At 44.7% G+C, this 16,780-nt stretch overlaps 1 protein-coding gene across 1 annotated transcript in view; it reads right to left on the reverse strand.

The window, feature by feature from the left end:
• LOC138521306 (long-chain fatty acid transport protein 2-like) overlaps positions 1–16,780 on the reverse strand; it is a 450,908-nt gene that overhangs the window by 17,787 nt on the left and 416,341 nt on the right. The window contains exon 9 of the mRNA XM_069634043.1: positions 6,279–6,409. Coding sequence (XP_069490144.1) covers positions 6,279–6,409 — 131 coding nt within the window. The remainder of the gene's footprint in view (positions 1–6,278; positions 6,410–16,780) is intronic.

Consider the following 16,780-nt stretch of genomic DNA (forward strand, 5'->3'; position numbering starts at 1 on the left):
TTTTCGAAAGCCCCAGAGAAATGGATTGAGTTCTTTCTAAGGAATAGAGTGTCTATCTATGGTTTGTGTAGACTGGCATGAATCCCGCACATGCTGTGGAATGAGGGGTTCGTCAGGGGTCATTCACCTCATCCTTGATCATTAATTTCTAAATAAAACCCCTTCATGATCTCCTAAAGATCATAACGCATGACCAGGCCCTAGGAATTGTCCTCGATTCCTTCCTTTCCTTGAACACTGGAGGTGATCATGTTTCCATCTTGATTAACTATTACCTAATGATTCTCAGGCACCTCCAACCTCTATTGTCTAAGATCCATTCTACCACAATTGCTCATGCCATTAATTGTTGCCTAGCTGAGGCACAGTATTTTGTCTGAGAACTACAAGGCAGATCAGCCAATGTCCACAGGTGCTGCGAAATGCTTCATTGGCAACCAGTGAGAGTGCATGCTGTTTTCCACTCCCTGACCCTTATGCAAAAGGCATCATATGGCCGGTGCCCCTCATCTATCATAGAAGGGGCCACAGATGATATGTCTGAGCAAGAGCCCTATCTTTCAAAACAAAGTGCACTATAGAGATGTCATGATTCAGATGCTCATAGTATTTTGGCAGCTTATTCAAAGTTCTCACTGGCACACACTCCAACTCCTTGAGCAGAGGAGTTAGGGCGTATTGAATTCCTGACTCTGGTCAGGATGAAAATGAAGAGATTTCTCTGCTAGAGTTTTGACATTGTGATTTGATTATTACCCTTGCTTCATGAGCTTTGATGGCTTTTGGGCACTACAAAAGAGCCCAATCAAATAAAGTCAAAGACTTGACCCTTGACTAATTCCTCCTCCTGGGAACCTGACACTGGACAGCAAAGAGACCCTCGCAGTCCATGCAAATGTCAAGTCTTCTCAAGGTCTTCATCTTTATAAGTACAACCCTAAGCCCACACTTCATTTTCAATGTTAAATCCAATCTTCGACCATCTCCTTATCACACACTTCCACAAAAATCCATGCATTTGTACCAGTCAGCTGCTAAAGCATTCCTCACCTTTCTGAATTCCTTGGCCTGCTAAACCCTCACTGATGATCTGATCTCAACAACAAGTGATTTAACTTGTGTAGAGCCCAACCAGAACCTGACTAGACTTGGTTCTAGGGAGTTGGCTATTAGCGTCCTTTCTGCTGCCCGTTTAAATCCATGTAAACAACTCATTCACTCTCTTTGCTTCCCACTTCACACCACTATCCCACTCACACAAGTCATAGAATGCCAGTGAAGGGAATCTTGACCTGAAGTCAAGATTCTCCACAAAAGCTCAAAATGTTTGCAGCACGGCCTCCACATTCACTCTCTATACCTTTGTTTGAACTCTATTCAACAAGCTGCTTAGCTAAATTCAACATCAATGTGTTACCTGCGCAGTGTCACTACCTAGACCTCTAACAAGAAGCACAGAATGCAATTTATGGCTTGAAAATAACAAGTTGGAAACCAAAGTCATTTCACCATTTAACCATCATATGACACTCGCTCCAATTCCTTACTTGGGACATGCTCCCTTTGCAGTGTCGTTATGCTGGGTTACATCATTATTTGTAAGGTTTGCTACACCCTGTAATGTTTTTGCCCTGTATCTGGGTGTTCTATCCCTCCCTACCACAAACCTCTGTTTAGACTTTCACTGCATCTGTACATAAGCCTGCAACAAACACCTATTTCTCTCCCCAATTGTGATCTTTTAAGCAAATTGAATCTTCTGGCGTTAAGGGTGTTTCTCTCATTTTTCCTTTTTATACTATAATCTGTTCATTTATTTATTTCCCCTTCCTTTATTGGTGGACATGGTGCTAGTTTTGTTATACTTGCTTGCTATGGCCTGTTATATGTGGTAAGACTATGTCATATTTTCTTATTTTGTCTCACATTAGGGTCATGCTGCGCTTCACAAGTCTGACAAGCCTTTTTTAAAAATGCTACACATAAGCGGCACTTTTGTCATTGAAAGGGCCACAACGCCGAACGTAGACCTGCAAAGCCAAGCTATTAAGCAGTCTCCTCACCCCTGTTGGACCGAAGATCCCCATACTGCCCCATTTAATAGGACAAGGTAACTGTATCCCAGGTTTAGTAGGGTAGACAGGGCTGGATTATGCAAATTAGCTCCCAGAAGAGCCCAATGTCAGACCAAGAAGAATCCTACATCCCACCCTACTATAACCATCACCAGAAAGATCCTAGCTAGCCTGAAGAACTTCCATGAAGGCCGTTTGGGAGCTTTGCTCCCAGAGGAGCCATCGTTCAAAGCTCACACTCACTTAACAGTGCCTGTAGGTCCTTCCAGATTCCCTGTCAATTTAACGTGGGTGTTTGTGGTTATGGGGAGCAAGCGGAAGGCCATTTGCTCTCCTGTCCGCTTGTGCATGGTTTAGGCCGACAATCACACTCTGGAGATGGGAAAGGCTTAAAAGCCTAAGTCAAAGACATACTTGCATCATTTCAGCATTTCGTAGACACGGGTGCCATACTGTGAATGTATACCGAAGGACAGACATCTGGCCCCATTTCTTCCTACCTACCCACTTTGCCGCACATTCACATTTATTATTGTACACAGTTTATATACATTACCTGGATAGTGAGACCAGGGTATATATTCTCACTATAGTTGGGTATGTGTCACTATAATTTGATAACGTGGTCCCAGGCAAGGCACCACACTTTCTCACATCACCTTCCATCAGTCAGTCTCCTCCCATATAAAGCTGCCAAGCAAGTATGGCTCTTGGACGATTTATATCCTACATTCTTCCCCTCACTCTTCCCATTTTATGTTCCTTACGTTCCCCTTTACATGGCCAACTCTTAATTCTGACACTTCTGCAAGGTTGGTTGGAACCCCCTAGTTTTTCCTTCTGATTTACCAGGAGGTACGTTTAAAAACTTTCTGGCGAAGAATTCTCCACACGTTAAGGGTACGTTTGACCACAATTCGATCCCATCATACAACCATGCGCTGAAAAATTCTAGATTCAAGTACCACAACATCACTGTTAAGGAAACTGCACCTAAGACAAATTGCTCGGCATCACTGTTTCAGTCCCTTTATTTCCGATCAACACTCAATCTACTGCCAACGGACTCTCTGTCACTTCCTCATACACACACACACACCGACTACCACAAGTATACACACTTACCTCAAAACCCAGGACATTTCCATAGGTTTTTTCCGTCTCATTTCCCTCTCACTCCCACTTCATTTTTCTTCTCATTTTTTTCCGCTATTTCCTTTCCACCACAGACCACAGTCTGGTTCATCCTGGGCGGGGGCACAATACACCGCGTTCCAGACAAGCCCCAGTGCACTAAGACCCCTACAGTGGTGATGGGAGCTGTATAAAAGCTTTTTAACATAACAGACCAGACCACAAACCCGTTTTCATAGAACAAAACAGTATGTTTCATGGCAAATTTGCAAAGGTCTGAGCAAAGCATTGAAAACTGCAATAGACCATCAAACAAGTCCTCAAAGACATCTGCATAAAATCATCATCGGTTGCTGTCCTCCAACCCGGAGAAGCTATTACTAGGGAGTTTACAAATCACAATAATACCTCACATTAAGACCTCCATCAATGCCGCAGCTCTCCCTGGACTACCCTCATCTAAACACCTTCCACTTCGCCTTACATTGCATATCCCTGGACCGAAGAGTAGTCTTCTCCCCTTGCCTCAGCGAATGGCATGCCTTTCCAGCCACCCCAAGGTATTCAGGGGAGGATAAAACATGATTCCCTTCTCAGTAACCAACTTCCTCACCAGCTCATTGACTTGGAGACCGTGCCCATAACATTCCACAGATAAAGCCTCCTCCGAATCCAACCTGGACTCAGCCATTCCTGAGTACTACTGTCCCATCACCTGTCTTCACAGGATCACTAGGGGGTACAGTAAAACAGATTTTAGAATCCCAACACATCCGAACCTCAGCCATTCGAACTTACAACCCAAACCAGAAAACTCGGCACCAAAATGGCACTTTTAGTAGTCTAGGAAGACAAGCTCAACCTTGCACATGAACATGCCCCAACCATACTCATCCCCCTTGAATTCTCATCTGACTTTCTAACCCAGTGTCCAACAGCACCCAACCCTTTGTTATGTATGCAACACTCTGTGCCCGTTCCCATCATTGAAGGTATATGCATCCTGGAGGAAGTACTGTTTTATCTCTGACACCTGGGACATTGCAGATGAGAAGACAAGCCAAAGTGCATTCAAACTAAAAGGTTGCCAAACCTAATGTTCCCATGCAAATTAATATTTCACTAACCGACTGAATGCTGTATATTCTTGTCAGGAGTCTGGGGAGGATAGCTCAGGGGCAAATGTGCTCGTCTTGGAAGCAAGATGGCTCGCCCGCTTTTAGAAACCTCTGTGTATTAACTGCGTTATAAATAACCAATTATATAAATATATTTTACATATATCCTAAAGGGATAACAGACCAGTCTGAACATAATGCCACCCGTCTAATGGAAATTGGGGTCATCGTAATATAAACATTCTTGGAGATACGTTTTTCATGGCACGCGTCTTGCATCACGACCATAGGCTCTATTGGCGCTGAAATTGTTAGAACATAACCCATTCTTGAAGAAAAGTCATTAACAGCAGACATGTTTGATGTCACTTTCACTGCCTTATTCCATTGAGATTACTATTATGACATCCCGTTAAGCAGCTGTCTCATTGTTGGCCGGTATATGTGAAATCACTATCGCTCTCTGTAATGGTAAATAACTAAATACGTTGGATACTTATATCACGCTTAATGTCAGAGTGCAGCCTCTAGGCATGGGACTGGTTTAGAACCGTGTAGCTCCAACCTCCAACCACGGATCGGGTTTCACACTGTGTTGTTCGACATTTTCTTGCTTCTAAGAAATGCACATTACCCCTGAGCTATTCCCCTGGGATTATTGTGAATATTAGAATAAGATCCATCTATGCAGATACGTAATTTGTGCAGACGCGTATAAAGTGAAAGGTCTGGACCTCTTGATGCACCAGTGATGCATTACATACAGTCAAAGGATGATGTAAAGATGCTGGGATAATTGCAATAAGTTACTACTGTTAGGACCAAATATAGATAGTGGCCGACATGTCTGAGGTTGAGTTCACTTCCTAACACTACTAGAATCATTAGAATAAGACATTTTATGCATAAATTATTAGTGACGGATACAGCCGATGTCACTGACATTGGACCTCATTATAAGCATGGCAGTCCGGGAACTACAGTACCGGTAAGCATACCAGTACCGTAGTTCCCGGACTGCCATACTACGATCTGTGATCGTGGGCACCTGTCATCCCACCAGGTCTGGCCTGGCGTGCAGAGCAGCACCCGCGAGCGCAGCACGTCAGATGCATCGGCAGCATCGCTGACGGTGCATCCGACGTCCCCATTACCATTGAGCCCTATGGGGCTCAAATGGGAATGGGGACTGTAGGAATTACCGGGTTCGGCAATGTCAGAATTACCCGGTAATTCCTCATTGACGGTTGCTGGAAAAAATACAATTATATATGGTTATAATGAGGCCCAATTTCTCTAATGGTACTGTGATTATTACACTGAGATCCAAATATGCAGCTATATTACTGGTGACCAACATGTCTTAGGATTCTTCCACTGCCTCCAACAGTGCTGGGGTAATTACGAATAGGTGATAACGCTTGCTTCTGTAGGCCGTCTAGACAAGTGACCACAAAGCACCTAATTTAAGGCTCTTAGTAGGGCTTACCAGCCAGGACAAACCACAAGGCTTGTTTTATCACAATTAATAACTTTTGATTTGGTTAACGGGTGTCGGCATGAAAAGTCACAAAGGGAGCTTTGGAAAGAGCCTCTTTTGTATTTTCATGATAGCCATCATTTTTGGTAGGAGGTGCAGTCCGGAGCAAGGGGTGAAAGAGGTGAGCCAGCAAGTATGTCCAGAAGACACATCATTGACTGGTAACATGTGAAGTTTCAGCAGTGGCTGCAAAGGTGGTGAGGTAATGAGAATAGGTTCCATTCCTCAAGGCAAATTATTAAAGGCAAACATGCCTACAACCCCCAGGTCTTGCGTTGGTGGTATCATTGGAACAAGATTTGATAAAGAGGGCAAGCCTCAAGTCTGATAACCCCAAAACTGTCAATAGTTGTCCTCCAATGAGCCGGTGAAATAGAAAAAAAACATGAATCTAAGCCAAAGGCACAATACCTGAAGACGGATAAACTGTGGCGCAGCATATCTGGGCAGGCAATCACGAACGTGATCGTACATTTTCTTTCCATCAAAGCATTGTCCTACTTTAAGTTGTATTGAGGCCATCCCAATCCTCCCTTCATGACCTAAAGAAATAAGAGAATTTATTAGCCATCATTGTCAGTGAACACAACAAAAGAAACCATTCTTAACTCTGTCCTTCATGATACGATACAATACAAAAAGACGGCTTCATTACTAGTTTGGTGGTGCAGTAAAACGTGGCAGTGAGAGATTTATTGTCACTTTATCGCAATATCAAATTACGCATAGGAATTAATGTTGGCATATTTACAACGGATAGCAAATCCATGAGTGTCGATTCACATTGCCACTTGTAATCTGGACCAATTACCACCAGAGTGAGTGGAGGTAAGGATAATAGAGAATTGGTCCTCATTACAAGTTTGGTGGTGATTCAGTGGTGAATCTGCCACATTACCACAAAACTCAATTACTGTTACCGCCACTGGGTCCTGTTGATTTACAAAGGGATTAAAAGTGGGATAATTCCCCATTTTTGGAATCCATGGGAGATTTATGACAAATTTACCACTGGTGGAATTACTGTGTGGTAAATCTGCCAATTTCTGGAGGGAAAGTGGCAGGTTTACCTCCAGCTTCTTGCTGTAGGTACATCCTTCAATTTAACTCCAATGTTATCATTTGGTGGAGAGGGAAAAACAGTGGTAATTCACTTACAACCCCAAAAAAATGCTGAATGATCACAATCTTTTTCCCACAACACCAAACTTATAATGAGGCCCTTCATGGTATTTTTGTGTGAAGTGCCACCAAACTCGCAATGAGGCCTACAGGCAGAATTATGGCTTTTTCTGGCCACTAGAATTCCACAGAAATATCACACTTCATGCTCATCGACATCATTAAACAAGTTGTCTTATACTAATTAGAATTTTAAATGAGTTCCCTTTCCATTTTTGTTTATCACTTTAAATCCCTTAGTTGGTCAGGCCAAAATCATTTTTACCCCCTTTTTCCCCCCTAACTTTTATTATTTCTTAAAATTTGTGAGTTATGCCAGCATCCAGTGGCCAATAATATCAGAGAAACCAATGAGTTTGCAAAGGCTGCCATCAGGCATGTGAGTACTCAAGTCCCGAATAAGGATCAAGAGAGAACACCAAAATCAGAAGAGAAGGTATCAGACAAATAAAGAGAAGAGTGAACTACCTTTAACACAGGACACCAAAACCCACAACACCAAAAGGATGTTTTCTGTGTTTGGACTTTACCTATTGGTCGGGAGATCCAGCTTCTATAGGTAGTTCCACAAAGGCCATCTTCAGTGCTGGCCTCATGTAGGAGGCCATCATCTGTGTGGAAATCCTAGCTATGACAAGACCAATATATGGTCTTGTCAAGGGGCGTTGAGGGTGTCAGAGACCCAGTTCATGTCCCCTTCCACGGAGCCAAGATATTTTTGTGCAGACCACTAATTGCTCATGCCATGCCTCCGTATGGTACTTGTACATCTTCTCTTGTCCATTGTGGGGATACTGCACAGGAAGATGAAGACCAAAGATCAGAGCTGAACAAGTGGCATAAGTGAGAAAGAGAGATATTTAGAGGCAAACGTCTTAGTGGCAGACACACTGCAAGCCGCCATGACCAAGAGAGAGACAGAGAGAGAGTGAGAGAGAGAGAGAGATAGAGAGAGAGAGAGAGAGAAAGAGAGAGAAAGAGAGAGAGAGAGAGAGAGAGAGAGAGAGAGAGAGAGAGGGAGAGATAGAGAGAGCGCTTTTCCACTTGACAGGGACACCATCAAACCCACAGTGCCGGTAAAACATGCAAACGAGCTTGCGCAACACCTCAATAGCACCCTAGATAGCCAGTGACTAAAGAGGGATAAGGACACGCCCTACCAAACCTACCTAATAAGACTTACCAGGACACCCCACGGAAACGGGTTTCGGAAAAGAAACTGCAACACTGGAATGCCCAATCTGCCATTTAAGAAAAGAGCCAGCCCTCACAGAGAAAGTGGGCAGGGCCTAGCCTCCTTTTCATGATTTTCTCCAACAATGGGCAGGGAGGACAGGGCCAGATTTGCAAGGGAAAGTTGACCAATCCTCAAAGAGGGAGTGGGATTTAAGCAGGAGACAGGAAGCAGGAAGTGTGAGTTTTTTTAAGTGAGGTCAGAGGTGGAAGACAACCAAGAGACCAGCAGGCGGAAGGAGGGAGATATGGCTTGTGAAAGAGATTTGTGGAGCAGGCGACGTATTGGTTTCAGGGTGTAAGTGGTTCTGCGTGTTTGGGTGGTGAGTGAGTAGAGAGGGCAGTGTTTGGAGTGAATGTGAAGTCTATGGTACAGGGTGAAAGGAGGGTGTACCGGTGGGTTGTAGCGGGAGGAGAAGGGTAATAGCTGGAGTAGGAGAGAACTAGTGGGAAGAGTGGTATAGTAATGTGGAGGTGGAGAGTAGTAATGTGGAGGAAGGGCAGTAGTAGAAGAAAGGAGGAGTAGTCAAGTGGGGTGAGAGGTGAAGTAAGATTGAAGGGTGGAAGTAAGATTGGGAGAGTGAAAGATTAAAGGGATATCAGGAACGAGGGAGGAGCAAGCACGAAATAGATTAGAGAGTGCAGTTAAACCAATCATTCATCCCATCTCCTCAAGGGGAAGCCACCCCCTTTGGGACTAGGGAGGTGAGGCTGCTATTCAAGACGCTTCCAAGGGGATAAGGCATAGAGGATCTCACTGGTGTGATCTCCCTTAGAGGACAAGGAGTTCCTAAACAAGGATATAATTACACCTTTTATTAAGTCAAATTATTGGTGACAGACACATCTGATGTCACTATCATTAATGGGCCTCATTACGATCGTGGTATACTGGCAGTAAATCTGCCAGGATACCGGCAAATGCTATTACCGTTTCTGGCACTCAGTCCAGAGGCATTACTGCCAGATTACGAGTGCCGTAGTGAAGGTGTAAATCGCCATTCATGAAGTCCAATAGTACTGCATGGGAGGATTTGCTGTCATTACCTATACCACAGTCAGTAGCGTGCCTGCCTTAACTCCAGCCCCACCTGCAAACCTGCCGTCGGCCCGGCTGGTAAAGTGCTGGTATACTTCAATACCGGCACTTTAATACTGGACCGGTTGACCTATAATGGCCTCTTGTCTCTGATAGTGTTGTGATTATTACAGTGATTTATTACACCCGTTCTGAGGACTTCTGTGCCAGCCAGTCAGTCAATCAGTCAGTCAATTTACCATTATTCGATGTAAAATCAGTTCAGTACACAGATCAAAAACAGTAAAAGCAATCATAATAAGATGACAACATATCAGAATGTTTTAAATTGTCACAAATATAACACATACTGAAATTAGAAACCATTGTGAGAATAAAAAAATATAAGGGAAAAGAAAACATATGTTTCTAATCAACTAATTTAAGAAGAAATATTCATGAGAAATGTCAATAGTGTTCAATGATGCTTCCTGATGATAAAATAAGTGAGGATGGGGAAAATTCAGGTGCTTATATGCAGGAGGTTTCTCCTCATAAGCTCGGTCTATGGATATACTTAGCTACTGAGAAACCTTGGGCTGGATCATCTGTTTTCATCCATTGATCAAGAGCATCCGTTGTGCTATGAATGCTCCTTTAGACAAGTGTAGGCCTTATGTACGGTCTGCTCAAATTGCATTATGGTGGAAACAACAAAACAAAATGAGTAACTGTTTCTCTGATCATCACACAAAATGGACATTTGTTGGATGTAGAGGGGTCCCAAGTATTTAATGTGCTTGCCAAAAGCATTATCTCAAACTTAAATTTGACAAAAACAGTGCGAGCAAAATTTGGTAATAGGTGATCAGAATACAGTTCATAGCCCAGCTGTTCTTTTTCTCCAGTAATTTATGAGCGATGTTAACAAGAATTCGATCTTCCTCCCTGGCTTTGAAAGCAGATTTTACAAGCCCTTTCAAATCTTTACCAATTAAATATGGTTGGGACCAGAGCTCAGGGTGTAATTTTGTTGTGTTTGCACCATGGAGTTGTAAGCCCATCATTATATTCCAAGATGTCCTGAAGGCTAATCCTATACATGAGAAGGGATGGAGATTCCCATGCTCGCACTCAATATTGCAGTGGCTTTGGCATAATTAGCCGGTCTATAGCTTCAAAATGTTGTTCAAGCTGTAGCATCAGGGTGGGGGTGCTCTTTGGTAGATTTAAGGCTTGTTTTAGAAACCTGTTTTCCATCAGGGAGACATAAGTTAACTGCCAGGACCCCCACAGTTCTGCCCCATGCACATCTGTAGGTCTACCTTGTTATTCGTACACTCAAAGGGCAGGACTGAATGTACCTTACTCATGAACTCTCCTAAAAGAGTTAGTAGCTGTAGCATACCTGTTGAGCACTAAGTTGGCTTTTCCTAAGTGGGCACTCCAACTAGCATTAGGGCTCAATCTTGAGGCCCAGATAGTCATAGTGTGTTACTTGCTGTATTGGACTTCACTCAAGGTCTATGTTTGGATTAAAAGGTTTTTGTTTATCTGGAAGGAAATGGTCAGTACCTTTGCTTTATTTGTATTGATTTTCAAGCCCCGAGATAAGCAGAAGTCATTTAAAGCAATGACCCTTCGTCTGAGTCCTGAGGGAGTCCGTGTTATTAAAATTACATCATCTGCGTAAAGGAGCATGGGGTGTTTTTCTAACCCTAGTGTAGGGGCGTTCATGGGTATTCACGGGACCTTGCTGATCACACCATCTATATAGCTGGAAAAGGGTAGTGGAGTAAGTGCACACCCTTGGCAAACACCTTTATAGCCCTCGAAAGATGAGGTTAGTTCGCAATCAATGCCCCACCTGATTACTGCCTTATTTATTTGATAAAGGGATCGAATTGCTGAAAGCACCACCAGAGGGAGACCAAGGTTTCTCAAAACCTCCCAGAGTATGACTCTGGGAACAGAATGAAATGCTGTTTGAAGATCGATAGGTGAGACATATAGCATCATCCTCCTTAGAATAACTTATTTCTGGATGAGCCGGCTTTTTAAGGCTAATTCTTGTAAGGTGTTCTGCGCTCTACATAGCCATTTGGAAATACTCCAACCATGTACACTTAGGGATGCTACCCTGGAGTTTTTGGTTTCCTTATTGGTAGCCACTGAGACCAATCTCCAAACTGTAATGTTGTCTTCTCAGAAATAGCAGACATAAGTTATCCTGCGCATGCTGTTTCTTTTTTTGGCTTCTAAAACTTCTATAGGCTAGTCTCGCAGCGGCTACTTCTTGTGGGGAGTAATCCTCTATTTTTTTAACCTTATACAGAAGATGCTTTATAAGCCTTTTGCAATCCTTACCATTTATTATGAGCGATTGCCTTTGTTTTTAGGACATCTTATGGAATGGTAACTAAAGGATCAATTTTGATAGCTAGCTCTCCCACATTCAATAGCATCTCCTCATTGGGAAGATGTGCACTTATGAGTGCTTTTCCCAAATGTGGGAGAGCAGCTCTATACATTTTGAGAGCTATTTATTTCTTGTCAACTACTTGCCACAGAATTCTTATTCTAGAATGGCCATTAAAACCAATGATATGATAGGTTATTTATAACACGCTTAATACCCAGAGGTTTCTAAGCATGGACCCGGGGATCGAACCTGTGTTGCTCCGTATGGTCTTGCTTCCAAGGAAAGCACATGGCCCCTGAGCTATCCTCCCGAGAATGGGACAATTAACACTAGAATTAGTTTTTAGCTACAGTGTATTCATGAGCAAGAGGGACTTTGGTGAAAGAAAAGTGGAACCAATCCTGTACTTTATCTCCCTATGCAGGGGAAGAGAAAAGGAAGCAGACCATACCAAAGGAGGTGGAATGGAACAGGAAACCCGGGCGGGTCCGAGTACAAGCAGCTTCCTCGCTGTGATGCTAGGTGATCCAAATCTGGAGGCAGGACCAGGTGGGCAGGCTGCCTGATGATCCAAAGTCTTCTACAGGGGGAGACCAGAGCAAGAGAAACCTGACACACTGGTGCTCCCGAGCCAAGAATAGAAAGCTACGGACCCCTGCAGGAGAGTCTACGAGCGAAAGGGTGCAGCTCCGCAGTTACATCAGCCACTGCTTCCTTTCCCAAACAATGCCGCCATCATATAGGTATGCGGCCAGCATGGATAAAAGGCGGCAGGTGGCTGGACTTCGAGGGACCCTGAAGGAGTTACAGAGACAGTCACTCACACACAGCCCATGAGAGCAAGCAGACTCAGGATAGACATAGTGAACCAGAAGCCTTCAAGGGGTCGAGACATTGCAGCTTAGATGCGGCCAACAAGGCCAAGCAGCCATCAACAGGCTGGGAGAATCAGGACCCCTGCATGGGGTGACACCAATATAATAAGCATACAGTCAAGAAGGGCCGGTTGCCGATGAGAGGCTGAGATGAGTAGGAATTTTTAAGTGAATAGGAACACTTTCCTAAGTTATTTTGTGTTTCGTTATTCTTAGCAGTATGGCAGGCCCTATGGTAGAGTAGGTTTAGGACAGAGGACGATTGTTATTTTGAAGACATCCTGACAAGCACCTCCTTCATTATTTACTTAGTATAGGGTACCACCACCATTAACGGTAAGGCCAGCTGAGGTATTTCTACAATAATGTAAAGTCAAACCCTCACATGTCTTTGTGTCTGTTTCTTATGTCTGACTTATCACCAGAGGGAGAGGTAAGTGTGCAAAAGCAAGGATAGCTGAGGTCCAACAAAAGTAAGTCAAGGCATGCCCTCAATTCCTATTCGAACACTTACCATTAGATAGAATCGGGATAGTTAGGAAGTCCCTGAGGGAGATTAGACTGGCAGCATCTTAGTTGACCATCTGCAGCATGCACCAGCACGTAGGCAGTAGGGGGTCAACATTCAGTGCATTAACCAAGAGTTACGGATGCCTGGATTGGGGGGGGGGGTTACATTCAGACGAGAGAGAAAGGGACGTCCCTAGGCCCCACAATGGAAACATAAAAACCCTTGAACAGTCTCTAAGACTCAGAGTGATTTCGGTGCCATATGAGACATATCCAATGAATTCCCAATGGGCCATGGAAAGGACAAATGTTCCCTAGTGACTCTCAGTGGGAAAGTCACCATATCCCCAGAGGATGACACAATTCTGAAAAACACTGATGTCTTTTTAGGGCATGTCTTCATCAATGGGTACAAATCTCTGGCGCTGTGTGACACAGCAGCTAATCACACCACTGTAAGGATTATATGGGTACAAGATGGAAGTGTGTGCAAGGCTCAAGTTGCACTGTCAGTAGGTTTGATGGCCTCATTCAATGCCCACTGGAAATGGTATAGTTTAGCCAGAGGGGGGAACCTCGCAGCCCAGCGTAATAGTAAATGACTTTATTCCAGTAGGCTGTCGGGGAATGATCTTCCTGATCCCAGAATAATCACAGTTGTCACTTGATCTAAGGCTAAGGAAGCAGTCAGAGAAGAAGCACTTGAAGCCACGTGCCCATTGATCTTTTTTCTGGAAAGTGCAAGAGAATGGAGACCCTAGTATTGCCTAGTACAGATCCTAAGTATACTAAGGCGCCTGCTCCTGTAGGAGAGGACCCCGTGGCCACTGCTCTGCCTACTGATGTAGAACAGGATTCAGTGATCTCAGAGTTGCCTAAAGGCATAGAAAAGGAACCTAAGGCAGAGGACACAGTAGCTTCAGAACTCAGCGGCCTACCAGGACTGAGCAAATTGTCCTCAACTGTGGGCCCACTCTACTAGTGCTGCAGAAGCAGGCAGAGGAGCAGGCTCAGGATGAAACTACTGAGTTGTTCAAGCAGAATGGTTGCAAGAATTTGGAGGCCAGGGTGGCTAGAGAGGAGGTTCCTACTGGACCTCGCCCTCACATTCCTTTGACAGGTTGCTTAGGATTGACCAAGGCAGCTGGCAGATTGCGTTCCCATTTCTATTGGCCTCAGATGAGCGTAAAAATCAAGGAATGTGGGAGCTTCTGCTAAACATGCCAAGCTTCTGTTAAATCCGGTGGGGTGACATAGGCCCTGTTACTTCCACTACCAGTGGCTGGGCACCTTTTTGAGAGAATACAGATGGATATTGTGGGTCCTTTGAATCACCAAACTACCCCAGGGAACTGGTGCATTTCTGTAGTGGAATGCCACGCTACATGGTACATTGAAACAGTCCTTGTGAAGAGGATCAAAGTCCACGGTGGCAAAGAATCTGATAGCGATAGTCTCTCATGTGGTCTTCCCCAAAGAAGTAATTTCTAACAGGTGTCAACTTCACATCTGAGCATACAAAGTCAATGTGAGTGGAGTGTAGAGTTACTTATAAATTCTCTGCAGAATTCCATCCCCAAGCCAATGTGTGTGTGGAGAGATTCAACAAGAGCATGAAAGACATAATAGGTTACCTGGAGGAGCATATGAGGAAGCAATAGGATGTTCTTCTATTATGCCTGTTCTTCACCTACAGAGAGACACCACAGAACAGAGTAGGGCTCAGTCACTTTGAGCTTCTCTTTGGCTATCATGTTAGAGGGACTCCAAGACTGATGTGAGTAGGATATATGGGTAATCCCCGAAGTTCCTTCCAGAACATAGTGGATTATTTACTTAAGTAAAGATCCAGAATGGCGCAGTACATAAAGATGTGTGCCAAGAAATTAAAGGCTAACCAGGACGTAATGAAGCACTGGCATGACCAGAAGACAACAGTGACAGAGTACACTTTGGGACAGTTGGTCTATGTAGTGGAACCTGTCAATCACACTGCACTTCAGAGCAAGTGGACTGGAGCCTACGTTGTTATGGAACAAAAACAGTGAGTTTAACTAACTCTTTGATAGAAAAGCCCTAAGGCAGATTAATAGGATCTTTTATATTAATTGTCTGAAACCTTGTTACACCAGGGATGATTTTGTGTTGCCTCTGTGTCACTGGCCCAAAGGCACAGACAACATGCCATCAAGTGATGGAGGGAGTGGGATATGGAACAGATGTATACAGGGGGCCCGGCTGGACTCAGTCCTGGCTCCTTTGGCGCCAGGCTCATGTAAAGGGATAGCAGGAAAACATTATTTTGGTACAGGAGTGCTTCCGTCTCAAGAACTTGTCCACATGCTTTTATTCAGAAACACTTCCCATGAGCATGCCATTGGGTGTGGTTCTCTAGGCCCAGGCTGCACGTGCAGATTCCAGGAGGGGCAGGGTGTGGCAAGCAGAACAGAACTCGTGGGCGTGGCCTCAAGAGCACAGCTATAAAAGCTGTTCCATCTCCAATGCCAGCGCTTCGCGTTACTTTGCATCCTCATGCAACGTGACGCTCACCGCCGCTTGGACCAGTTTGCTCACCTTCGGGAAACCAGCATTCACTGTCTCATCGCATCTGCATACTCACCATCTGGAGACCAGCATCCACCATTTCATCGCGTCAGCATACTCACCTTCTGAGATCCATCGCTCATCGTCTCATCGCCCCAGCATACTCACCTTCAGAGAACCAGCGCTCGCTATCTCATCGCATCAGCATACTCCCCTTCAGGAAAATCAGCAACTTGGATTCCGGCGCCGTGCTAATCATCCAACACCAGGCCAATCATCCCTGGAGTTGGGTCCTGTAAAGAAGCAGAAAGACACGGTTAGACAGTTAAAACTCTGCATTTTAGGGGTCGCGCTGCACTGGAACTACACACGCACATTCTCAGAGAAAACTCACCTGTTGCTGGGCCATCGTGGGCTCGCTCTCTGCTCACTCCGTCTGCCATCTTCAGCTCCGCAACGGCTGCCGGGCCGCAACATCATCTACACGGGGAGAGAGCAAAAGAAAAACATTAAAGAAAGAGCAGACAACAATACCGGAACGGACGAGACAAACACAGCAAAAGCAGGCTGAAAGCAAAGTGGACTATACAAACAAAGAACACTCACCTTGGGAGAAGTGGATTAGTCGCAGCTGGACTGGACTACCACACGCAGGGATCAGTGAAGGAACTCAGTCCCAGTCAGACAAGCGCCCCTGCCAGAAGTATCAGGACAGAGAGCTCATCAAGCAAGATCAGCAGGTGAGCCTTCTAGGAGCAGCGCAACTTACGGGAACCACACCCTGGGTAGAAGGGATCTGAAAGGGGACTCAGATTACATATCGGCATACTTATGCCTCCTTTATGTTTGCATAGGAGCAGTCTTGAGCAGCACCACCACAGTAACAGTACAAGCGCAGAGGGAGAAGTCAGATAAGGGCGAACTAATGCCTGGGAGGGCTGCAACCGTGCCCCAACGCCTCCGCAGAGGCCAGGTGAGCGTAACACTCTGATGGCTGATGGTGAGTCTGAAGAGGAGAGTGACATTCTCCCAGACTAGATTCACAGAGAAGCCACAGATTACTCTTCATTGATGGTGATAATTTCCTCTGACCGGACAGAATATCAATTACAAGGCTGCCAAAAGCTGC

The sequence above is a fragment of the Ambystoma mexicanum genome, chromosome 13 (genome assembly GCF_040938575.1).
Source record: "Ambystoma mexicanum isolate Mex_15411 chromosome 13, UKY_AmexF1_1, whole genome shotgun sequence".
Taxonomy (NCBI): domain Eukaryota; kingdom Metazoa; phylum Chordata; class Amphibia; order Caudata; family Ambystomatidae; genus Ambystoma; species Ambystoma mexicanum.